The sequence below is a fragment of the Cololabis saira genome, chromosome 1, assembly GCF_033807715.1.
Source record: "Cololabis saira isolate AMF1-May2022 chromosome 1, fColSai1.1, whole genome shotgun sequence".
Classification (NCBI taxonomy): Eukaryota; Metazoa; Chordata; class Actinopteri; order Beloniformes; family Belonidae; genus Cololabis; species Cololabis saira.
The window spans coordinates 51,199,879-51,226,633 of NC_084587.1; the positions used below are offsets into that span (position 1 = coordinate 51,199,879).

Here is a 26,755-nt window from a genome sequence, read left to right on the forward strand (position 1 = left end):
AAAGTAACGCTGCAAACAGAAACAAACGCCGCTGCAAATTAAATAAATCCCGCTGCAAATAAAATTTAAAAAAAACGTGCAAATAAAAAAGCCACAACGGAAGTGAATTACCAGGGACTATTTTTGCTGATGCACCGGTGTTGCACATTAAAAATTACACGTAGCGACGTTGAAAACGAACCTTTTCACTTATTTTCTCGTCCGTTGTTCTTCTTATTCCTCACTCTTCTTATTTCTTCCTTTTCACTTACGTCCTCTTCGTCTTCTTCTTCTCCTCTCACGTAAAAAACACCGGTGCATCAGCAAAAATAGTCCCCGGTAATTCACTTCCGTTGTGGCTTTTTTATTTGCCTTTTTTTATTTTATTTGCAGCGGGGTTTCTTTATATTTGCAGTGTTTCTTTTATTTGCAGCAGCGTTTGTTTTTATTTGCAGCGTTACTTTTATTTTCAGCAATGGCGGGTCTCGGCCACTGTAATCCACAGTAGCCATACTGCAATATCCTGTAATTGAAAGATCCAACTTTTCTTAATAATTACATTTCTCCCTCTTCAAGTTTGATCATTTGGCCAACAGTTTGCCAATAAACTGGAGGCAACGATCAAGACCAAGACAATGAGCAAATAAAACAGGATGTAGCACGTACAGGACTGTCTCAGAAAATTAGAATATTGTGATAAAGTTCTTTATTTTCTGTAATGCAATAAAAAAAACAAAAATGTCATGCATTCTGGATTCATTACAAATCAACTGAAATATTGCAAGCCTTTTATTATTTTAATATTGCTGATTATGGCTTACAGTTTAAGATTAAGATTCCCAAAATATTCTAATGTTTTTAGATAGGATATTTGAGTTTTCTTAAGCTGTAAGCCATGATCAGCAATATTAAAATAATAAAAGGCTTGCAATATTTCAGCTGATTTGTAATGAATCCAGAATGTATGCCATTTTTGCATTACAGAAAATAAAGGACTTTATCACAATATTCTAATTTTCTGAGACAGTCCTGTACATAAGTAAAGAGACGGGTGTAATTATAACAAATGTCAAGCTGCACATATTGAGATTGGAAAGACAAGCCTTTTTCTTGTGTCAACCAGCCTCTTTGTTCTGTTTTGTGTCTGTCCCGGTGTTCTCCAGCAACAACCCTGCTCACCGCTACTACCTGGCCACCGACCCGGTGACGGGCCAGCTCTACGTGTCCGATACCAATTCCAGAAGAATCTACAGACCTAAAATGCTCAGTGGAGCCCGGGACCTCAGCAGTAAGTATGAACTAAAGCCAGTACTGGAGTTGAGGGGGATGAGGGGGGATGACATCCCCCCCTGAAATAAAAACGGTCCAAATCATCCCCCCTGTAAAACTGCCATCCCCCCTTTCCATCCCTTATGTCATTTCATCAATGAATGTGGTTTTACTGATATTTCAACATTTAGAGTCACCACCAGAAAAATAACTTATTTGACAATTTTCACCTGTTTCAAGTACATTTTTAAATAAGTAGGAACATCTGCCAGTGGAACAAGATTTATCTTCTCATTACAAGCAAAAAAATCTTGTTCCACTGGCAGATTTTTCTACTTATTTCAAGTGAAAATCTACTTGAAACAGGTGAAAATTGCTGTTTTTTCCAGTGATGAGTCTTGTTTTAAGTGTAATGAGATTTCTTTTTACTAAAATAAGACATTTTAACTAGAAATAAGACAAATATTCTTGTTAAGATTTAGAGTTTTTGTAGTGATCCATTTTACTTATCCTGTGAAGGACAGAGTCATATTGATAAGTTCAGAAAAGTGTTTTTATTTTTGTGTTTTGATGTATTTGATGTAAGCCCAGTGGATATTTAAAGCTTACAGAAGGCTGCATTTAACTGCTGCTATGTCATTCCTGCAGTATTTCTGCAGGTGTTTTGGTCACTGCTATTATTTGTAATATATTATATTATTTGAAATCAGCACAAATTATCTGTCCCCATATGATAAAATCCACCATCCCCCCTGATTGTTTTTTACAACTGGAGTACTGACTAAAGCCCACACTGAATCAGCAGATCTCTGTACACGCAGACACTGCTCTTGGAGGGGATTCATTCAGCTTTTTCCTTCTTTCTCTTCTTTTTGTGAAAGAAATCAGAAATATCACAGAATTCCCACAAGCCATTTTTATTTAGAGAGCTGAATATTCTGGCTTTGTTACAGAAAAATCTTTTCTGTAATTTGTGAAAGTAATTGTAAACGTTTTTTCAGTCAGGGTGAAAATGTGGAATCATTTGATCATGAAAAAAATAGGACTCAAAAATCACACTGAGTACATTATTTCAACTCCTGTAACTAAGGACGGCCTCAAGTCTTTAAGTTTAAGTTTATTTTAGACGGGACAATACATATTAATGAACACTACATTAAGCAGTGTAAATACACTCGATTTTAGCAGAAATGCTAGTTTCCACCTGCAGTCCCCACAGAAAACATTAAAACAATTCAGTCAAACAATACAATCAAACAAGGGAACAAACATAAAACATACATAGTAGCAAAATAGATTTAGCAGCATTTAAAAGCAGTATGGATTGTATCTAAAGTGACTTGAGCAAAAAATGCATATCACAATAATGAAATACCAGCGATGGTAATATTATGGTACTGAGAGGATCAGAGTTGTGTGACATACAAAGTGCGTGTTGCATTGCACATTGACCTAGTACGTACGAATTAAAACAGATAATTAACATTAAAACTAACTTTTGGGTAAAGACATCACGGACAGAAAACATCCTTCATCAGTCAGGTTTAAACTTCCTGCGTAGTTGAGACGACTAGACAGGGTTTTTAAAGATTTCTTCCATGAGTCTTGGCCACAAATACACACTCTTGCTTTTCTTTTTTTAACCCTTGTGCTGTCTTTGGGTCAAGGAGGGAGGAAGGAAGGAAGGAAGGAAGGAAGGAAGGAAGGAAGGAAGGAAGGAAGGAAGGAAGGAAGGAAGGAAGGAAGGAAGGAAGGAAGGAAGGAAGGAAGGAAGGGAGGGAGGGAGGTAGGGGGGAGGGAGGGAGGGAGGGAGGGAGGGAGGGAGGGAGGGAAGGAAGGAAGGAAGGAAGGAAGGAAGGAAGGAAGGAAGGAAGGAAGGAAGGAAATAAGGAAGGAAGGAATGGAGAAAAGAAGGAAGGAAGGAAGGAAGGAAGGAAGGAAGGAAGGAAGGAAGGAAGGAAGGAAGGAAGGAAGGAAGGAAGGAAGGAAGGAAGGAAGGGAGGGAGGGAGGGAGGGAGGGAGGGAGGGAGGGAGGAAGGAAGGGAAAAAAGAAGGAAGGAAGGGAGAAAAGAAGGAAGGAAAGAAGGAAGGAAGGAAGGAAAGAAGGAAGGAAAGAAGGGAGGAAAGAAGGAAGGAAGGAAAGAATGTACAAGGGGAGAAAAGAAGGAAGGAAGGGAGGAAGGGAAGAAGGAAGGAGACAGCAGGAGGAAAGGACAGGAGAATGAGGTCATTTTGACCCAAAGACACTACAAGGGTTAAGTGTTTTTATATTATTTCCTTGAGCCTTCTTTCCTGAAGTTTGTCCATTTGCTTTTCTTTTCCAACCGTTTCATTACGTAGGAGCATTTAAATGTGACACATTGTAATGTCCCTGCTGCTCCAACTTTAAGACACGGCTGTAAAACAACATCACATTTACCTAGTGGTTTTCTGAGCCTCCCATTGTTCCAGCCCACGGCCCTCTTGTTTGCTCAGGTGCCCTAACTCATGAATATCTGCAATATCTGCACACTCTCCAACTCTGGACTGCTTTCTTATTCAAACCTGGGCAGCTCTTTGTTTTACAAACGCAAATTACAAGGTGATTACAGCACAGGATTTCTGTTTCCTGTCATGTTTGAATGGTTCCACCATATTATAGTGTGAGTTGATTTAAAAACAAAGTGAGGTATGTTTTAAAAAGTCATGATATTCTGCTGTGAAATTAAGTATTTTTGAGTCACATCTGCTTTTCATTTAGTTTCTTCTTATGAAATGAAACTGCTGTGTGTAGGCAATGGAGAAGTGGTGGCTGGAACTGGAGAACAGTGTCCTCCGTTTGACGAAGCGCGATGTGGAGATGGGAGGAAAGCTACGGAGGCCCAGCTGCTGGGACCCAAAGGTACGAGCACGCAGGAGAGGAATCTCCAGGGGGTTGGTCAGCAGTTTAAAAGCTTTCCTAGCCGCTGTTACTTAGGAGAACACTCAAGAGAAGGTTACCTTCTCAACACAGGACACACTTGGAAGCTCCACATTCAAAGCCAGTTTAAATGTATAATAGCTGAAGAGTGTCATGACATCAGCTTCAGGATGTTATCCTTCTTCCACCAGAATGTTTCAGAATCTCATTGAATGACTAAGCTGGGCATACACTGCGATATTTTAAATAGTTTGATTCAGCCCCATCTCACACTGCACGACTAGATTGCTGAGTTCAAAAGTTCACACGATTTATGTTCTCACACTGTACGACCCGATGCTCTGATGCTCCGTCTGCTCACACTATACGATCATAATCCTCACGTCAGACTTCTGTTACTGGAACTGCAACGTCAAAAAGAAGTAGAAGAGGAGGAACCCCGAAGTGGGAGACACCGAAGATGCTCAGCAAAAACAAACACGCTGCCTTAAGCCTGATTTATGGTTCTGCGTTAAATGGACGGCGTAACCGTACGGTGCGTGTCGCCGCGTCCCCTACACCGTAGGCTCTGCGTTGGTGTAACGTGGAACCATACATCAGCCTTTAGCAATTAGTGCCATTCTGTGTGGCGATAAATGAGAAAAGATTAGACAACGTCGTGATTGGACAAGGAATTGTCTGGGCAGACGTGGGAAATGCAGTCTTTTTTTCTGCTATTAAAACATGATTTGTAATGTGAATTTGCAACACTTTAAACTACAAATAATAGTTTTTGACGTGACATCAGAGATTGTGCATGCTCTCTGTGAAAGGATGAGTCCAATCATCGGGTCGAAGCTGCTTCAACTGTGATTCCTTCACGAGGAGCGACCAGTGAGGACGATCATAAAGATTTTCCTCTTCCACAAAAGACGCAATTTCTTCCAAGTCTGTGTGTTTCCTTCTTCCAAATAGACGCAGTCGTTTGCACATTCGTTTTAAAGTCCTTATACTGATAATAATTCGATGCTGATGTGCCGAAAGATTAAGTATTTCCTTATTTGTGAAACCGATACCAAAATATAACTTCACAAGATGCTCAATATTCCTCATGTTAACACAGGGAGAAGAAGCTCTTCCTGTTAGAGTTCTCATGAATGACCAATTTACTCTCGTTATATTACGACTTTATTCTCATAATTTTACTACTTTATTCTCTTAATTTTACGACTTTATTCTAAGAATATTATGACTTTATTCTCGTAATTTTACGACTTTATTCTCTTAATTTTACGACTTTATTCTAAGAATATTATGACCCTAATACTCCGTCGTAGTTAATAATCAACTATGCAATTGTTACTGTATATTGAGTTCTCGTGTGTGTGTGTGTGTGTGTGTGTGTGTGTGTGTGTGTGTGTGTGTGTGTGTGTGTGTGTGTGTGTGTGTGTGTGTGTGTGTGTGTGTGTGTGTGTGTGTGTGTGTGTGTGTGTGTGTGTGTACAGGCATTGCCGTTGATAAGAATGGGCTGATCTACTTTGTTGACGGGACGATGATCAGGAAGGTGGACGGTAACGGGATCATCTCCACGGTGCTGGGCAGCAACGACCTGACCTCTGCACGACCTTTGACCTGTGACACCAGCATGCACATCAGACAGGTACCATGCACGTCAGAGCACTACAGTTCCATTACAACCTCATGTAGGAAGTGTTAGTCGCTGGTGCGTAGCCGTTCAGTTCTGTGAGGCAGATGAAACTTCCTAGTTCTCTGAGGATCAACATCAAGAAATTAATGAAATCTTAGGGTTACGGTTTGTTTTGTTCCGATTCAGGGGCTAAATCGATACAGTTGTTTGGTTTCTCATTTGTGGAGTTTGTGTTCACAAGGCAACCGTCTGTAGCGGTTCAAAGCTGTTAACAAATGCCATGAACCAACTGTTCTCTCATTGGTCAGAAATGAACGTGGAAGGAGTTTCCTCTTCCGTATCCCGGGAAAACCAACAAGCCCCTTTCAGAGAGGGTGCAAAGCGGCGACCGCCGCCGGCTTTCCCTTTCATTGTGTATGTGCTACCGCGGTGCAAGAGCAGACCGCTCTGCCGCCGAGCTCAGTGGCGCGAGAGGACGCCTGCCTGCCCGAATTGAACATTTAAAAAATGTTCAATTCGAGCAGGCACCGTGCCGCGCTGTGATGACATCTCGGTGCGTCCAATAGGAGAGAAGGGAGAAGAGAGAAAGTTAAGTCCAATAGGAGAGAAGGTGGTGGAGGCTGTGCCGACTCTGCTACCCGGCGGTGGGCGCGGCGCAAACCGCGTCTCTTTTTTATGTGAAAGCAGCTTATGAGTGAGTTGTGTGGGTTGCTGTGTGGATTCTGTTCTCACTGCAAACAAACCGCTCCAGGTCTGGAATGGAAGCGAGCAGAGACCACCTCTCCTAGGGTGCTTTCACCTCTGTCCTGTTTGGAGCAGTTGTTCTGAAACAGGGAGTTGTTTCCCCCTAAAGATCGGTTAGTTTGGTACATGTGAACACAGCAATCGCGCTCGGAAATGGCACAAAACCAGCGAGCCTGGATCTCCTAGGAGAGGTTAGGGTTAGGTTCTCGGCTGCTTCCATTCCAGACCTGGAGCGGTTCATTTTTTTTATTTGTAGTGAGAACATAATAGACACAGCAACCGATACAACTCCATTCATGTGTATGTGCTACTGCGGCGCAAGGAGAAGAGTCGGTGCAGCCTCCACCAGCTTCTCTCCTATTGGACGAGCCGAGATGTCGTCCCAGCGCGGCACGGTGAAATTAAAAAATTCGGGCAGGGTTTGTGCAGCGCAACGCCGCGGCAGGTGCCCTCTCACCCGCCGCTGAGCTCGCCCGCAGAGCGGTCTGCTCTTGCGCCGCGGTAGCACATAAACGAACGGGAAAGCCGGTGGCTCTCTGTGAAAGGGGCTATAACCATTGTTGTTTTTCCCGGGATACGGAAGAGGAAACTCCTTCCACGTTAATTTCTGACCAATCAGAGAACAGTTGGTTCATGGCATTTGTTAACAGCTTTGAACCGCTACAGACGGTTGCCTTGTGAACACAAACGCCACAAACGAGAAACGGAACAACTGTATGGATTTAGCCCCTGAATCGGAACAAAACAAACGGGCCACAGGTGTGAAAGCAGCCCTAGGATCTCGGCTCGCTTGTTTTGTCCCACATCGGAGCGTGATTGCTGAGTTCACATGTACCAAACCAACCGATCTTTAGGGGGAAACAACTGCTCCAAACGGGACGGGTGTGAAAGCACCCTTAGAAACACACACAGTTGTTTCATCTACTTTAGACAATGTTCCCTATTTGACTCTTTAGCTCTTATTCCGTCTATCTTAGATCTATGTCTGTGGTCAGAACAGGGGGGTTATTTCTGTGCAGATGTGTTCCAGCTGTTTCTGTGTTCCTGATTGACAGCAGCAATGCAGAAAATACACAGGACTCTGACCTTTGTTCACCGACAGGAATAGAGAAAGACATGATGATACAATCACATGTCACTGTATTTTCTATATGGTATTAATATTTATACCACGGTCTGTGTGAATACTCCATTCTGATTGGCTGGCAGGTGGAGGTTAAAAGTGATAACCTCCACCTAGAAAACAAGTTCGGTCAAATTGGCTGAAACTTTAATATCATTGCGCTGGATCAACTGCCAGGTGGTAACCACGGCAACGGAGATTCAGAGAAGAAGAGCCGGCTACCGCAGGACGGCGACATGAGTGATTTTGTAATTTATTTAAATTTATTTGGTGAATTTAATAATTTTGATGACTGGGATGCAGAAGAGGAGAGAAAAGAAAATAGCTGAGTCGTATCTCAGGTCCGTCCTAGTTACTGCAGAATCAACACTGTGTCCATTAAGGAGCTTATGGGACGGTAGTGATTGTTCCAGGTATTAGTCAGACCCTCAGGTGTTACCAAGGAAACTGAGTTATGGCTTGTTAAAAAACTTTGTAACTTACCAGGTTCCAACGGCTGCAGACGAGAGATTAAATAGTCTCAGCCGCTCAGCTGTGGCTGGTTATAAAACTAATGATTTAACTGAAAACACATTAAAGCATGAATAACTGATTTAATATTTATGTTTTCTGGTAAGTGGCCGTGGTATAAGCGGATAATGCCCTTCGTGGTGACATTAACCCTTGTACTGTCTTTGGGTCAAAATGACCTCATTCTCATGTCGTTCTTTCCTCCTACTCTCTCCTTCCTTCTTCCTTCCTTCTTTTCTCCCCTCGTACATTCTTTCCTTGTTTCCTCCCTTCCTTCCTTCTTTCCTCCCTTCTTCCATTCCTTCCTTCTTTTCTCCCTTCCTTCCTTGTTTTCTTTCTTCCTTCCTTCCTTCTTTCCTTCCTTCTTTTCTCCCCTCCTTCTTTCCATCCTTCTTTCCTCCCTTCCTTCCTTCCTTCCTTCCTTCCTTCCTTCCTTCCTTCCTTCCTTCCTTCCTTCCTTCCTTCCTTCCTTCCTTCCTTCCTTCCTTCCTTCCTTCCTTCCTTCCTTCTTTCCTTCCTTCCTTGACCTGAAGACAGCACAAGGGTTAACATAAATATATGGACTTGGCGCAGGAAAACGGGTCCACGCCCCCGTGTCGTCCATATATTTATGATCATGTCACCTCCAAGGCCATTATCTCTTACATATTGTAACGTAGCTGAGTTAAACTTCTCAGGTGGCAAGTGAAGTCATGCATATTCTCTGTATCCATACCCAGGTTCGTTTGGAGTGGCCCACAGATTTAGCCATCAACCCGATGGATAACTCCATATACGTCCTGGACAACAACGTGGTGCTGCAGATCACTGAAAACAGACAGGTGGGAAATGGAGCCTTTTTGTTGGTATCAGTGCACATTTTCTAAGTTTCATTGACTAATACGTACATGCACGTGCATGTGTTTGGTGCGGTCAGGTCCGGATCGTGGCGGGCCGGCCCATGCACTGCCAGGTTCCAGGGATAGAGTACACCCTGGGGAAGAGGGCGGTGCAGACCATGCTGGAGGGAGCCGCCGCCATCGCCCTGTCCTACAGCGGAATCCTCTACATCGCTGAGACGGACGAGAAGAAGATCCACCGCATCCGCCAGGTACATCGGATAAATCACATTATCTAATTTACTTTACAGTGCTGCCTTTATTTACAAAGATTACGAGTGAGGATTCTATTCCATTAGTCTCAAGGATTTTATGACAACCTGGTTGAAGGAAGTGGCTCTTACTTCTACTCTCATTTACCACGACTAGTACTACTACTGCTATTACTCTTACTATTACTACTGATTTGTTTTTCACTTTGTTCTTGTCCTGATCTTGTCTTTAACAGGTGTCAACAGACGGAGAAATCACTCATCTAGCCGGAGCCCCGTCTGACTGCGACTGCAAGGTACAACACAACTCAAATATCACTGACACTTGTTTATCAACGACTACGTTTACAGGGACAACAATAATCTGATTACTCTCCTCAATGCAATTCAGACAACATTCCTATTCAGGTATTACACCATTTCCCTTAACAATATGCAGCATTTTGAATTTATTGGAGAACCCCCTTTTAGCATTATTGGTATCAGCAGGCCTTTTGATCATGATCATAATTTGACAATCTAACTCTTAAGCTTTTTGTATTCAGTTATAACAACTGACTGTAAGTTAAGGTTCTGAATTATATTTCCTAATTCCTCAGTGGAACTGAGATAGGAGGGAGATATGAACGTGTTGTACATCCAGACAGAAGGAAAAAGAGCTCACCAGGAGTTAAAGCACATTGGACAGTGAGGGTAACCCAGGTGTTTCCCTGCTTCAATAACCCTTTTCTAACCGGAATATTAGCGTGGTCCATGTAAACGTACTCGTATACGTAGCATTTCTGTTCACCTCAGGAGTTATAGATAAAGAATTACTTTGGTTGCTGAATTCTTCAGGTGACATGTTTTTGTCTCATACCTTTTCACTGCTGTCTTCTTTCCTGCAGAATGATGCAAATTGTGACTGCTATCAGACAGGAGATGGCTACGCTAAAGATGCCAGACTTAATTGTCCTTCCTCTCTGGTGGTGTCTCCAGATGGCACACTGTACCTGGCCGATCTGGGAAATATTCGAATTCGAGCCATACAGCACAACCAAGCACCGACCGGTATGTTTGATCACTCCTTCATGCTGATATATGTATTTCTAAACATCAATTTATATCATTGTGTAGTGTTAATGATCCGCATGTACTACAGCAATAACGCTTTGATGCACTATTGCAAATTATAAGGTGCAAATTCTATCAGAAAAACGTTCTTTTGTATACAAACCTGGTTCCAACTACATGGAAAGTTAAAGTGTATTGTGTCGTAGTGCACCTTCACATTGCTTGGCGTGGGGCTTGGCGTGACGGGAACGTGACATGGCTCTGGAACTTGACATGGCTGCGGGGGTACCCGGGTCCGTGGCGCTGGCCCCCCCTCAAGGGACAGATTCCAGATGTCCCCACAGTCCACATCCAGGGCGGGCTGAGGGGGGTCCGGGTCCACCACTGGAACATGGACAGGTGCGTCCGGGACCACCACTGGAACATGGACAGGTGCGTCCGGGACCACCACTGGAACAGGGACAGGTGCGTCCGGGACCACCACTGGAACATGGACAGGTGCGTCCGGGACCACCACTGGAACATGGACAGGTGCGTCCGGGACCACCACTGGAACATGGACAGGTGCGTCCGGGACCACCACTGGAACAGGGACAGGTGCGTCCGGGACCACCACTGGAACATGGACAGGTGCGTCCGGGACCACCACAGGAACATGGACAGGTGCGTCCGGGACCACCACTGGAACATGGACAGGTGCGTCCGGGACCACCACAGGAACATGGACAGGTGCGTCCGGGACCACCACAGGAACATGGACAGGTGCGTCCGGGACCACCACTGGAACATGGACAGGTGCGTCCGGGACCACCACTGGAACATGGACAGGTGCGTCCGGGACCACAAGAGGAACATGGACAGGTGCGTCCGGGACCACCACAGGAACATGGACAGGTGCGTCCGGGACCACCACTGGAACATGGGGAGGTGCGTCCGGGACCACCACTGGAACATGGACAGGTGCGTCCGGGACCACCACTGGAACAGGGACAGGTGCGTCCGGGACCACCACAGGAACATGGACAGGTGCGTCCGGGACCACCACAGGAACATGGACAGGTGCGTCCGGGACCACCACAGGAACATGGGGAGGTGCGTCCGGGACCATCACAGGAACATGGACAGGTGCGTCCGGGACCACCACAGGAACATGGGGAGGTGCGTCCGGGACCACCACAGGAACATAGGGAGGTGCGTCCGGGACCACCACTGGAACATGGACAGGTGCGTCCGGGACCACAAGAGGAACATGGACAGGTGCGTCCGGGACCACCACAGGAACATGGACAGGTGCGTCCGGGACCACCACTGGAACATGGGGAGGTGCGTCCGGGACCACCACTGGAACATGGACAGGTGCGTCCGGGACCACCACTGGAACAGGGACAGGTGCGTCCGGGACCACCACTGGAACATGGACAGGTGCGTCCGGGACCACAAGAGGAACATGGACAGGTGCGTCCGGGACCACCACCGGAACAGGGACAGGTGCGTCCGGGACCACCACTGGAACATGGACAGGTGCGTCCGGGACCACCACAGGAACATGGACAGGTGCGTCCGGGACCACCACTGGAACATGGACAGGTGCGTCCGGGACCACAAGAGGAACATGGACAGGTGCGTCCGGGACCACAAGAGGAACATGGACAGGTGCGTCCGGGACCACCACAGGAACATGGACAGGTGCGTCCGGGACCACCACAGGAACATGGACAGGTGCGTCCGGGACCACCACAGGAACATGGGGAGGTGCGTCCGGGACCACCACAGGAACATGGACAGGTGCGTCCGGGACCACCACAGGAACATGGACAGGTGCGTCCGGGACCACCACAGGAACATGGACAGGTGCGTCCGGGACCACCACAGGAACATGGACAGGTGCGTCCGGGACCACCACAGGAACATGGGGAGGTGCGTCCGGGACCATCACAGGAACATGGGGAGGTGCGTCCGGGACCACCACTGGAACATGGACAGGTGTGTCCGGGACCATCACAGGAACATGGGGAGGTGCGTCCGGGACCACCACTGGAACATGGACAGGTGCGTCCGGGACCATCACAGGAACATGGGGAGGTGCGTCCGGGACCACCACTGGAACATGGACAGGTGCGTCCGGGACCACCACAGGAACATGGGGAGGTGCGTCCGGGACCATCACAGGAACATGGGGAGGTGCGTCCGGGACCACCACTGGAACATGGACAGGTGTGTCCGGGACCATCACAGGAACATGGGGAGGTGCGTCCGGGACCACCACTGGAACATGGACAGGTGTGTCCGGGACCATCACAGGAACATGGGGAGGTGCGTCCGGGACCACCACTGGAACATGGACAGGTGTGTCCGGGACCATCACAGGAACATGGGGAGGTGCGTCCGGGACCACCACTGGAACATGGACAGGTGCGTCCGGGACCATCACAGGAACATGGACAGGTGCGTCCAGGACCATCACAGGAACATGGGGAGGTGCGTCCGGGACCACCACTGGAACAGGGACAGGAGCAGGAGCTGGAGCCGGAACAGGCTGGCGCTGGCGCTAGCGCTGACGTCGTCACCGTTGCCTCTGCAGGCTCCTGGGCCCACCCAGAGCCAGGCGTGTTCCCCAAAAGGGGTCACAATACTCCTCCTCGGCCCAGCGCACGTTTTTAGCCGCTTCACGGCAGAGGAAGTCCAATAAGGTGAGGTAGTCTCCCGCTGGGTCCACCTGGTCGGTCCGTTCTGTCATGGTACGGTTTTCTAGGACCCAAGTGCAGGAGAGAGAGGGAGGCTGGAGGCAGGGGTTCTCAAAAAACAAGGGGTTTAATACAAAAAAGGCAAAAACAAAGCGCTGCAGAGCAGGATTGACAAAAACCAGGATCTGGACAAAAACTACGAGAGAACAGTACGGACCGACAGGGCACAAAGGAATGACAAGACAAAATATACTGAGGGGATAACGAGACATGACGAGACACAGGTGCAGACACAATCAGGGCAGATGGGACACAGGTGGGACAAGACAGAAACTGAAGGCAGGGGGGAATGTCAACCTTGACAGAAACTTTGTTTGGAAAACCAGCCCAGCGTGGAATATAAGCGTCATATAAGCGTCATGGAGACAGACGGGTGAGGGAACGAGCAGAAAGAAAGACCGGAATTAATTTAAAGTGGAATGAGTGTAAACATGATCACGGAATTATTCTATTTGGATTTAGGTGTGATTTATTCCTATTATTAAATAGGAATAAACCAGCCACTTACTTGGAATTAAGTTTAATTCGGAATGGGCATTTTCATTCGGAATTAGGTGTTTACATGGTCCTTTTTACTCATTTTAAATCAGATGTAATTTTAATTCTGAATGAAAAAGAATTGAACTTCCCATGTAAACACACTGAATGGATTTAATTCTTCTCAAGTGGCACAGACATAGTCCAAGATGACAATGCCAGGCTGCTTTGGGCTGAAATGATGAAAGTGTGGATCATTCTCAGGCATGAATGTTCCACCACAGTCCAGACCTGAACCCCATCCAGGATCTTTGAGAAAACTCTCCCATCATTAATACAAGATCATCGCCAAAAACTCTGCTTGGAAATAAATGTTGTGACATTACAATTTCAAATTGTTTTATTACTTTATCTTGTTTTTTAATTGTTTTATCTTGAAATGTGCAATTGAATCCAGTTCCTGACTCTGATTTACATAAAGGACTGGTCTGGTCTTTATACCAGCTCTATGAACCTGCAGCGTTAATCAACTCAGCTGATGCTGATGCATCTTTAATGTTGCCAGTCTTTGGCAGTTTTGCTGATGTTTTGTGGCCGACATGTAAAGTTTAATTGTATAGCACAGGGGTCGGCAACCCGCGGCTCTAGAGCCACACTCTTTAGCGCTGCCCTAGTGGCTCCTGGAGCTTTTTCAAAAATGTTTGACCTTTTTTTTCCTTTTTTTCTTCTTTTTTTATTTTTTTTCCCTTTTTTTCTTCTTTTTTTTCCTTTTTTCTCATTTCGATGTTTTTCTCGACATTTCGACTTTTTTCTCAACATTTCAATTTTTTTCTCAAGATTGTACTTCAACATTTCGACTTTTTTCTCGACATTTCGACTGTTTTCTCGACATTTCGAATTTTTTCTCGACATTTCGACTTTTTTCTCGAAATGTCAACTTTTTTCTCTACATTTCGACTTTTGTCTCAAGATTGTACTTCAACATTAATCTTGACATTTCGACTTTTTTCTCGAAATTTCGACTTTTTTCTCGAAGTGCATAATGAAAAAAAAAATCTCCCCCCAGTTCTAACTAATATAGAAACATGCAGCATGTGTTGTCTTCATTCCAAGGCTTATACAAGACTTTTAATTTTTTTGCAGCTCCAGACATATTTGTTTTTTGTGTTTTTGGTCCAATATGGATCTAAAACATTTTGGGTTGCCGTCCACTGGTATAGTACAATTCAACACAAGGTAATTCAAAGTGCTTTACGTCAACATTAAAAGCAGCAAGACATAATTAAACAGTAAATAACAAATAAAATGAAATAAAATGATAAGAAAAGAGGTCAAATAATAAAAAGCACAAGTAGTTAAAAAGTAAGGGCAGTAGAGTACAGCAGGTACATCTCATTCTTACAATGGCAAGATTTACGTTTCTATACGGTCAAAACTTACAAAGACCTGGTCAAAAACAGTATTAAAGAAGAAGTTGCTCCTAGCTGCTGCTTGTCTTGACAAGGCATTTAATATTAGCAGAGGTGGGTAGTAACGAGTTACATTAACTCCATTACATTTACTTGAGTAAGTTTTGGGAAATGTTGTACTTTTAGGAGTAGTTTTGAATCACTATACTTTGTACTTTCACTTGAGTAGATTTGTGATGAAGAAACTGTTCCTCTTACTCCGCTACATTAGGCTACGTTGAGCTGTTACTTTTCTTTTATCCCTTTTATCCACGTACACGTCAATCTCATGACATCACTGAGTGATTCTTCAGGAAAAATGTTTGTTTTTGCATGTTTTGTCACATTTACACAGACTCAAACACACACAGAGTTTCTATGAGTTCATGTTTGTTCTAGTTCTGCCTGGTTAAAAAAGAAAAGTACAAAGACTTGACGTTTTGTGCTACTTGTGCTTAATTTATTTTTTTATTCTGTTATTTTATTATTTATTTTATTATTTATTAAAGTACTTGAATTTACTTTAAGATTATTTTAATTTAAGCTATTTTTTATTTTTTATTAATTCTAATTTATTTTATTATTTTATTGATTTAATTAGCATGAAGATGTTTATTTTGTAATTTTGTCTGTTAGAATGGTTGTGTTAAAAAAATAAATCAGACGTTACTCAACAGTTACTCAGTACTTAAAAATAAAAAATGTTCTGTTATTTTCATCTTAATACCCTGATAAAGGACATTGAGTTGCCGTTATGTATGAACTCACCTTGCCTAGAAGACAATGATTAAGAATGCTTAAACAAAAGAACGGTTGTGTTTCTCCAGGCTTCCTGGCGTCGGGTCCCAGCTCCTACGAAGTGGCTTCTCCGGCCTCACAAGAACTCTATGTGTTTGACACAAACGGGACCCATCAGTTCACCATGTCTCTGGTGACTGGAGATTATAAGTATAACTTCAGCTACAGGTAGGTTTGTGTCCACATTCTTTTCTTCCTTCATTATTTTTGTAATGTCTTTTCTTATTTTTTTAATATCACAAAACATATTTTACCATCTGTTTTCCACCGTGCCCTTAATCTAAGCAGAAGTTTTCCTTGATTGTTTCTCTGCTTCATTCCTTCCCCCCCAGCAACGAGGAGGACGTTACCGCGGTGACGGACAGCAGTGGCAACACACTCCGTATCCGCAGAGACACTAACAGGATGCCTGTGCGTGTGGTCGCCCCCGACAACCAGGTGAGAACACGCTGCAAAAGTTTTACTGAGAGAATTCACTTTGGGTTCAAGCCATCGATTTTAACCCTTGTGCTGTTCGGGTCAGGGAAGGAAGGAAGGAAGGAAGGAAGGAAGGAAGGAAGGAAGGAAGGAAGGAAGGAAGGAAGGAAGGAAGGAAGGAAGGGAGGAAGGGAGGAAGGGAGAAAAGAGGAAGGGAGAAGGAAGGAGAGAGCAGGAGGAAAGAAGGAACAGGAGAATGAGGTCATTTTGACCCAAACACACTACAAGGGTTAAAGGCTGTCATTGCCAACAAAGGGAATATAACAAAGTACTGAGATGAACTTTTGTTATTGACCAAATTTTCCACTATAATTTGCAAATACATCCTTTAAAAATCAGACAGTGTGCTTTTCTGGATAATTTCTTTTCATAGTTGAGATTTACCTGTGATGAAAATGACAGGCCTCTTATCTTTTTAAGTGGGAAAACTTGCACAACTGGTGTCTGACTAAATACTTTTTTGCCCCACTGTACATGTCCATGTTTTCATGATATCAGAAACAGAGACGCACAATAACTATGTTTAGGAAGTCATCTAGGAAAAGAAATGAAATGAAGACAAATACAGGAAAAAAATATATAAGAAAGATAGGTCAATTTGATCATTCAAATTCAAAGTTTAATTTTAATTTATTTCTCATTTCATTTTAATATTATTGCCTTTATTGACTGTTAAGATTTTCTTTTTCCATCACATTGGCATTGATGGTTTTGTCATAGTGGCACATTTATTTTAGCATTCATTTCGTAGCAACTGGTGTCCCATTACTGTACAATAATCTAATCCTGATTGCCTGTTTATTCATGTTTATAGAGGGAATGTGCATGACGTCACAAATGAGACTTCACAGTGGGTTACGCCCACTGAGTGTCAGAAAGACTGAGTGACAGAAAGACTGAGTGGCAGCGTAAACTTTCAGTTTGAGCAACTGGAAAACATCTAAAATGGGAAAGAGCTGTTGTGCGATCGACTGTACTCATAGATTAGCTCATAGCAAGAAATCAGAGTTATCGTTTTACAGACTGATGAAAAATAAGCTTAAGAGAGACAAATGGATCACTAGAATTCACAGAAATAACTGGATTCCAGGCACCGAAACGTGGATTTGTGGTTCCCATTTTGTATCAGGTAATGTTGGATTTTTGGGTAGCTAACGCTAAACGGTGAAATCATAAAGTTCGGTGTCCTCATCACTTTAATTTCTACAACAAATCCTGCCTTGAAGTCGGACAAGCGTCAAGACTTTTGTAAGCCTTCAAGCTTTGCTTCGTGTATTTCCCCGGTGTAGAAATTAAGTACATATAAATATCAGGAAACTGGATTTGTGGCCAAATATTAATGTCCATGGACCACTGGTTCTTGGTAACTGTACCAAATATTAATGTCCATGAACCACTGGTTCTTGGTAACTGTACCAAATATTAATGTCCATGGACCACTGGTTCTTGGTAACTGTACCAAATATTAATGTCCATGGACCACTGGTTCTTGGTAACTGTACCAAATATTAATGTCCATGCGGGGAAGTGACATCAATGCAGACCCTCTCTCTCTATATATATATATAATATATATATATCCATATGTATGTTTGTTTAGGTTATATGGCTGACCATCGGGACTAACGGAGGTCTGAAGACGCTCACTGCTCAGGGTCAGGAGCTGGTGCTGTTCAGTTACCACGGCAACAGTGGCCTGCTGGCAACCAAGAGCATCCAAATAGGATGGACTACATTCTATGAGTGAGCATTACAGTTTGAAGTTTACACTTCTTCCTACTCCTTTCTTGCACATGTAGATTAAGATATCAAGTGTTAAAGGATGAAATTCTTTGTTTTGTTTTCTTAACCCTCCTGTTGTCCTCGGGTCACAATGACCCGCCACTGTGTTAAAAAACTACCCAAAATCCTTTAAACAATATTTTTTTAACTTGAAATGTAACTTCCCCAGCTAGGGCGAGTAAGAGGAAGAGATGTCAGTTCTGCCCTCAAAAGAAGGACTATACTGTGTGCTGCAGGTGTAATAAATATCTGCAAAGGCTGTGCACTTGCATACTGCCCTATATGTGCTAATTAGTTGAATGGGATGTGTTATATTTCATATTTTTGTATTTTACATTATCTTAAAGCAGCACAACGTAACTGTCAGCTTTTCTGAGTTTGGCGGCATCTTGTGGACAAAATCGGTAGTGTTTTACCAGAAAGAACACTACGTTTCCCATGAGCACCAGCGCATACTGCCGGAAAACTCCTGTCCCGTCGCTGCATTTGTTTTGAGAGAAGACGGGACGCTTTTCTGTTTCACCAAGTGAACAGACGGAACGCAAAAAAAAAGATGTTAAACTGCTGGAAAGGAACTGGAATTTACCGGGATACCTTAAACAAGGAAGCCAGGGAGCGGTATATGGAGAAAATAATGATTATTAACGGTCTGGATCCATATGAAATCCCTACTAAAGACTGGAGCTCCTCGTCGGAGCTGAACTCTTTAGAAAGGATTTACTGCCGCAGTTCTGCAGAACCACCGTCTCCGGCTACCTTGTTTAGGAGTGTTTGGCAGCTGCTTTGGTAAATGTTTGACTCGCCATGTGTTTCAATAAATTAGTATAATAGTACAACATACAGTACATGTTTTGTATCCCTCTTACTTCTCTTTTCTTTTTTTTTGACTGCTATATTATGTTGAAGAGGCTCCGAGGCGTGATTATTTTGTTTTCCTCGTGAGATTGGCGATGAGATTATTTTTTTCCTCTGCAGCTACAAATCAAATAGTTAATATTTTTTCCTCAACAAAATTAATCGCACCGCAGAGAGCTGGCCAGCAACTGCGTTTAGCTGGATAAGTGGGGAATAAAACCCGTTTGAATGATCCGACCCCAGTCTGTGAGTGTTTGTTTGTGGTTTAATAAACCCGTGTTTTGATCCGACGCCCGTCTGTGTGCGTGTTTGTTTGTTTACTGAGGAACGCTATGTTTGGTCGGACTCGTTACAGCCGCGATCCAACCGAGCCGACGACTCTTTTACTCTTTTAATTTGTTATCTCAGATAATTGGCCGGCCTCCGTGGTTCTGCCTCCAAGCAGGAAAGCGGTGAAAAGTTAAACCATTATTGATCTTTTCCCCACGTCTGTTGTGTGTGGAGCTGCTGCAGCCACAACACAGCAACAGGTTACCAGCTTCTGCGGAGCTGCGCTCCAAGCCCCGCCCATTTTCGTCTCGACTACGAATTGGGATGTAGGGGGAAGTGACGTATGCCGTAAAGCAGTCAAAGCCGTAAAAATGTGTAGTTTTTAGTGTGGCAGGGTTCCTACCATGCTCCTCAAAGTTACATAGTACCAGTGAAGGAGATACAGACCCCTCAGACCATGACAGAGGTTCATTAAACCTGTTGGAAGTTGATGTACCATCACAATGACTCTGGAAATATGATATTAAGCTGGAAAAGTTACATAGTGCCGCTTTAAATTGTTCACTGGAGAAAAAGAAAAGAAACTGAGTCATTGGGATGAATAAAAATGCATTCAAAACTCCTTTTTGCACATTTTTTTCTTCACCTATAGAAATACAAATGAAGAGGGAAAACCGGTCATTTTGACCCGGAGGACACGGGGTGTATTCAGAAAATGAGGACAACAGGAGGGTTAAACTTCTCTTGATGTACAAAAATACAATAAATCAAATCAAATGCATGCATGTTTTTAACACCATATGGTAATAGACACAAAATATTTGCTTCAAATATTGTTTTCTCAGTTTGTTTTTTTTTTTGTTTTGGTTAATTAGTAGGTAGAAATAATCTTACTCCTCCCTGTTTACTTAATTACCAAGTCTTACAGTAATGTCCTCTAACGTCCCCCCCCCCCCTCCAGCTACGACAGCGAGGGTCGTCTCACCAACGTGACCTTCCCCACCGGGGTGGTCACTAATCTCCATGGAGACATGTCGTCAGGAGCGGTTGCCGTGGACATTGAGACATCAGGGCGGGACGAGGACGTTTCCATAACAACCAACCTGTCGTCGGCTGACTCTTTCTACACTCTAGTGCAGGGTAAGATGCTGTCAGTGTGTAGTTCCAGTCCTCCAATACCACCGTACCAATCTCTACCAACGTCCCTGTTCCAGCACACCCGGCTCAAAGAAGCAGACGCTGTTTACATGGGAAGTTTGATTAGGGCCCGAGCACTGACAGTGTGAAGGCCCTAATGTATCTGTAGGAATTATTCTTTCTTTCTTCTGACGAAAGGAGGGCCTTTTTTCCCCCCTAAACGTGCCCAAAAAGTCACCAAATGTTGCACGCAAGCCAGGCCTGGTGATAAATGTGATATTTAATGGTTTACATTAATGGGCGTGGCCTAATGGCTCAACAGCGCCCCCTAGAAAACTTTGTGCCTCAAGCCCCACAATACGGTTTGACGTATATGAACGAAAATCAGTACACACCTGTATCATGTCGCAACTTAAAGAAAAGTCTCTTGGCGCCATGGCCGAAACCGAACAGGAAGTCGGCCATTTTGAATTAATGGTGTCATTTTGGCGAAATTTATGCCATTCCTTTGGCAATTATTGTCGGTCCAAACAAAGGAACTTGGCGCCATGTTGCTTGTTTAGGCGGAAGTGACGACAACAGAGGGCTATTCTGATAGGGTAGGATTTGGGGAAATAACCGGAAATAATGCCACCTACAGGTTTGGAATGCTTATGAATGTTGTCGAAAACGCAGATCTTTGGTTATGTGTGGAAGGTTTTTTTTTAAAAAACGATGTAATGTGGATGCAAATTATTTTATAAACGGAGGGGGGAAATATTCGGTTTAGCAAATACCCGGCTACGTGTGGACGGCAGCCCCCGAATCTCGCACTCAGAAGGCACGCCGATTTTTCCCAGTGTCCAGCCGCGGTACTGCAACAAAAAATCCCATGTGGCCCAAAGCTTTTTTCCCATAGACTGCAATAGTAAAAGAGAAGCCTCTAAAACTTGTTCACAGGAACCTCCAGCTGTAATCACCGGCTATTACTAATCTTTGTATTCTATATTTTTAAGTCATGGACTTTATATCCGTCAAAAATGTTTTATAACGGCCAGAAAAGTCAAAGAAAAGTCTCTTTCTGGGCGTGACGTCACGGCTGACGTCACAGCCGTGTCCGTGCATTCCACGGATGTTTTATATTAATATATATTATGTAATTATATTATATTAATACATTAATAATATATGTAATACTATACATGTAATAATATACATTAATTAATATATTATATTAATACATATTATATTAATACTCACGTCATTGCCCCGGGGCATGATGGGAGGCCCCAGAGCATCATGGGAGGTGACTCAACTGCGCATGCTCTATGGGCCTGTTAACGCGGAAGTAAACCCGGAAGTCAGGAACTTTTTCGGCGTATGCGCTGGCTGAGCAAACTCCATTGAAATGAATGGCCGGTGTTTCTTTCTGCTCGTTCCCTCGCCCGTCTGTCTCCATGACGCTTATATTCCACGCTGGGCTTGTTTTCCAAACAAAGCAGTAAACGCTGGTCAAGAGCAGAGACCATTTATTTAATAAATAGAAATCATTAAAAGAACAGATGGAAACAGGAAACATCAAAATTGTGATCTTTTCAAAGTTGTAGCAGCTAAGTTAGTTTTTCTTCCGGTAGTTTAACTTCCGGTCCCCCCCCTATCCAATCAGAACCTTCCCAACCCCCAGACCTGGAGAGGAATTGGAGAAAGACCATCAAACGTGGTTTCCATGTAAACCTCAATTCAGAATTACTATTTCCATGTAAACTCGAAGGAAAATAGTTTAATTCTGAATTATTTAATTCAGAATAATTAATCCTGAATTCAAAAACATCCTGTAACCGTGGCCAGTGATACCAGGTGAAAGAGTTGATCCCTTCATTTGAATCCGGTGTGTTGGCGGAAACGCCTAGAACTTGCAGGAACTGAGAAACCCTGAAGTCGTGGAAAGTTTTCACTTTAACACCATTTAATCTGCAACTGTGATAATGTTAGGACTTGGTTTTGAAGCCAGAAAGCTAACAAACCGCAACGATGGAATGAAACTCAGTTGATGCTCCACTGTGCTCATCGGCCGGTAATAACATTCACTTAATAGCTAGTTACATGTTCCCCACAATAGAATCCCAACAAGTTATTTGATTTTGACATTTTGCTTTCTATTTATTTATCTTCTTCCATTTTCTTTCCATATTGTCGCTGCAGCTTGAAAGCATGTGTTGACAAAGTGTTTGCTTCAAAGAAAGATCAATGCCTCTTTGCCAGGAAATACTATTTTGGGAAAGAGAAAAAGAGAAAAACATCATCACAACTTAGAGCTGTAATTGATACAAATCCCAGGAATAAAACATCTAAACATCTTGATGATCACCTGCTGTGGAAGTGTATGAAGGTGTCGTGGGATTACAAGAATCCGTCTGTCTCTTATAATCAGTGACAAAAACTATTTCTTAACAGAACAATTTATTTAAACTGGGTAGACTATTGACAGAATTAAGGGCCAACTAACTAAATAATGTTAAGCCTAAAAATGTTAAACTTTACTGTCTCAGAACACATTTAGATGGGACAAGGCATATTGATGGCCACCACATAAAGCAGTGTAAATACAACCTTTTAATTTATTTATATATACATGTCTATTTGAGAATAGCCTTTTTACAGTTAGGCTTGCTCTGAATTAGGTAAACAACACTAGTTTTAGTATGCTTATACTAAAACTAGTCTTGTTTACTGTTAAATGCAGCCTTCTGTAAGCTTTAAATATCCTCTGGGCTTACATCAAATACATCAAAACACAACAATAAAAAACACTTTTCTGAACTTATCAATATGACTCTGTCCTTCACAGGATAAGTAAAATGGATCACTGCAAAAAATCACAATCTTAACAAGAATATTGGTCTTATTTCTAGTTAAAATGTCTCATTTTGGTAAAGAAATCTCATTACACTTAAAACAAGACTCATCACTGGAAAAAACAACAATTTTCTCCTGTTTCAAGTAGATTTTCACTTGAAATAAGTAGAAAAATAAATCTTGTCCCACTGGCAGATTTTTCTACTTATTTCAAGTGAAAATTTACTTGAAACAGGTGAAAATTGTCAAATAAGTTATTTTTCTGGTGATGACTCTAAATGTTGAAATAGCAGTAAAACCACATTCATTGATGAAATGACATAAGGGATGGAAAGGGGGGATGACAGTTTTACAGGGGAGATGATTTGGACCGTTTTTATTTCAGGGGGGGATGTCATCCCCCCTCATCCCCCCTCAACTCCAGTACTGGATCTAACTATACGGTCCATTCCCAGCTGATGTTTGTGCTGTGTGTGTTTTGTGTTCAGACCAGCTCAGGAACAGCTACCAGGTCGGGAACGACCGCTCACTCAGGGTCATCTACGCCAACGGGATGGACACGCACTACCAGACGGAGCCGCACATCCTGGCAGGTCGGTGTTCAGCACACCAAGGGATTCTTCTGCAGTTACAAATCACTTATTGAACTGTTTTATTTGGCGTTATAAAAGGAAAGATATTTAAAGCAGTGGATATGGGCCATCCACACGGTGAAGGCTCGCTCACCCACAACTTTGTGTTTCACATGTTGTTCTTTCTTATGGAGGTAGATTTGTTTCTTAATTATTCAATAAAAAAATAATAAAAAAAAGATTAAAAAAAGAAAAAAGATTGCTTCAATCAAAAATTATATTTTCAATAAAAACAAATTCACTTAAATCGAAAAAAAATGATTTCAATCAAAGAAGAAAAGTGTTTGAATGCAAAAAAATATTTGAGACTCAGAAAAATGCATTTGGACACTGTTTTTCTTTGATTGGAAATGTTTTCTTTGATAGAAGTGAAGTTTTTTTGTTTGAAGCAACTTTTTTGATTGAAGTAGTGTTTTTTTTGTGTTTGGGCCATATTATGGGTAGGACATTTTTGTCTTTGTCATTTAATCATTTAATAAGAAAAAAATATTTTCAATAAAAAAAAAATCACTTCAATAAAAATAATATTTGAGACCCAAAAAATTGTATTTGAATGAATGAATGAATGAATGAATGAATGAATGAATGAAAAACTTTATTTCGAACATGCTCAAAAAAATATATATATATATATATATTATATATATATATTTAAAACAAAGAACACTTTTTTTTTTATCGAAAACATTTTTTTGCATTCAAACACTTTTTTTCTTTGATTGAAATACATTTTTTTGATTGAAGTGAATTTTTTTTTAATTGAAAATATATTTTTTAATTGAAAATCTTTTTTTTGATTGAATAATTAAGAAACAACTCTACCTCCATACTTTTTACTCTGACTGACGAGCACAACGGAATGCAGTTGAATGTCCTCTGATTGGGCTATTTCTGAAAGCAAAAAGATCATCGTGAAAAAAAGACATTAATGTTCTCCATGTTTTTATTTCATTTTTGCTCCACATACTGTATTCTTGTTTAAAGGTTTTCTACAATCAAATCCTGCTTTGGTTCTTGTCTCTTGTCTTTATCTCCATGTAGGTGCTGCTAACCCCACGGTCGCCCGTCGCAACATGACTCTCCCGGGAGAGAACGGGCAGAACCTGGTGGAGTGGAGGTTCAGGAAGGAACAGACGCGAGGGAAAGTCATCGTCTTTGGGAGGAAGCTGAGGGTGAGCGCTCTCCAGAAACCACAAACCTTTTATAAGCAGAGAACAGTTGGAGATTAAAGCTGCACGCTGTGTTGATGGGACACCCCCCCGGGTGGTACTAACCATAGACAGCTCTTTCCCATTTTACATGTTTTCCAGTTGCTCCAACTGAAAGTTTACGCTGCCACTCAGTCTTTCTGACACTCAGTCTATACTGTATATATTTATCTATCGCTCTCTCTCTCTCTCTCTCTCTCTATATATATATATATATATATATATATATATATATATATATATATATATATATATATATATATATATATATATATATATATATATATATATATATATCTCAAGAAATAAAAAAGAGTTCCTACTATGACATCACCATGGCAGCCACGCCCCTAAATGGACACTTGCCTTTATTTCTGTGAGGCAGCATAAACTTCCTAAGTACATTTTCACAATGTGTGACATGTCCTGTCTAAGTGTAGTTTGTTCCATTCACCACATGGTGGCGCTATGAGCTCATGGATGTGTTCAGAATGGGACTGATCACACAGGGAATCCCAGGCCTCCAAGACAACGCAGAACATGATAGAAAACATGACGGTTCCTGCTGCCCACAGGGGGCACAACAACCTGCCCTGAATACGACACAGTAACCGTGTTCAGAGTTCCACTGCAGTCATGCAGACCAAATCTGGGCCAGCTTGAACAATGTACGGCTAAATTACAGCAACGGGGGGAGGGATTTGCTCCAAAAATTCTATAATCACAACTGCTTCGCATCAATCGATTGTAAACAGCAAATCCCTGTATACTGACTAAAGACAATCATCAAAACCCAACCATTAAAGCAGCACTATGTAACTTTTCCACCTTAATCTAATATTTCATCATCATCATTGTGATGGTACATCAACTTCCAACAGGTTTAATGAACCTCTGTCATGGTCTGAGGGGTCTGTATCTCCTTCACTGGCACTATGTAACTTTGAGGAGCATGGTAGGAACCCTTCCACACTAAAAAACTACACATCTTTACGGCTTTGACTGCTTTACGGCATACGTCAATTCCCCCTCCTTCCTGATTCGTAGTGGAGACCAAAGCTGGGCGGGGCGTGGAGCGCAGAGCTCAGCAGAAGCTGGTATCATGGCCGAAGCAGCGGAAAAACCCAAGAAAATAAAAGTTTTATCGTAGGAGTAGTAGTAGTAGTAGCAGCAGCAGCAGCAGCAGCAGCAGCAGTAGTAGTAGTAGTAGTAGTAGTAGCAGTAGCAGTAGCAGTAGCAGTAGCAGTAGCAGTAGTAGCAGTAGCAGTAGCAGTAGCAGTAGTAGCAGTAGCAGTAGCAGTAGCAGTAGCAGTAGCAGTAGTAGCAGTAGCAGTAGCAGCAGCAGCAGCAGCAGCAGCAGCAGCAGCAGCAGCAGCAGCAGCAGCAGCAGCAGCAGCAGCAGCAGCAGCAGCAGCAGCAGTAGCAGTAGCAGCAGTAGTAGTAGTAGCAGTAGCAGTAGCAGTAGCAGTAGTAGCAGTAGCAGTAGCAGTAGTAGTAGTAGTAGTAGTAGCAGTAGTAGCAGTAGTAGCAGTAGTAGCAGTAGTAGTAGTAGCAGTAGCAGTAGTAGTAGTAGTAGTAGTAGCAGTAGTAGCAGTAGTAGTAGTAGTAGTAGCAGTAGTAGTAGTAGTAGTAGTAGTAGTAGTAGCAACGCTGCATCTGATTCCTGTCCTTCCTGTTTTGAAGGACACAACATTTTCCTCCAAATTAATGGTATCAGCAATTTTTTTAAAGTTTTCAAAACACCGATACACAACACTGATAAAGAAGAAAATAATTAGTTCCCGCTGCAATTGGTAGT

The 26,755-nt window shown here is 42.7% G+C and overlaps 1 protein-coding gene across 4 annotated transcripts in view; it reads left to right on the top strand.

The window, feature by feature from the left end:
* LOC133447225 (teneurin-3-like) overlaps positions 1–26,755 on the top strand; it is a 331,811-nt gene that overhangs the window by 287,191 nt on the left and 17,865 nt on the right. For all 4 annotated transcript variants that reach the window (XM_061725813.1, XM_061725823.1, XM_061725804.1 and 1 more), the window contains 13 exons: positions 1,143–1,267; positions 4,022–4,129; positions 5,632–5,786; positions 8,871–8,972; positions 9,068–9,241; positions 9,478–9,537; positions 10,129–10,291; positions 15,791–15,929; positions 16,094–16,199; positions 17,839–17,981; positions 20,107–20,285; positions 23,606–23,710; positions 24,791–24,921. In XM_061725813.1, coding sequence (XP_061581797.1) covers positions 1,143–1,267; positions 4,022–4,129; positions 5,632–5,786; positions 8,871–8,972; positions 9,068–9,241; positions 9,478–9,537; positions 10,129–10,291; positions 15,791–15,929; positions 16,094–16,199; positions 17,839–17,981; positions 20,107–20,285; positions 23,606–23,710; positions 24,791–24,921 — 1,690 coding nt within the window. The remainder of the gene's footprint in view (positions 1–1,142; positions 1,268–4,021; positions 4,130–5,631; positions 5,787–8,870; positions 8,973–9,067; positions 9,242–9,477; positions 9,538–10,128; positions 10,292–15,790; positions 15,930–16,093; positions 16,200–17,838; positions 17,982–20,106; positions 20,286–23,605; positions 23,711–24,790; positions 24,922–26,755) is intronic.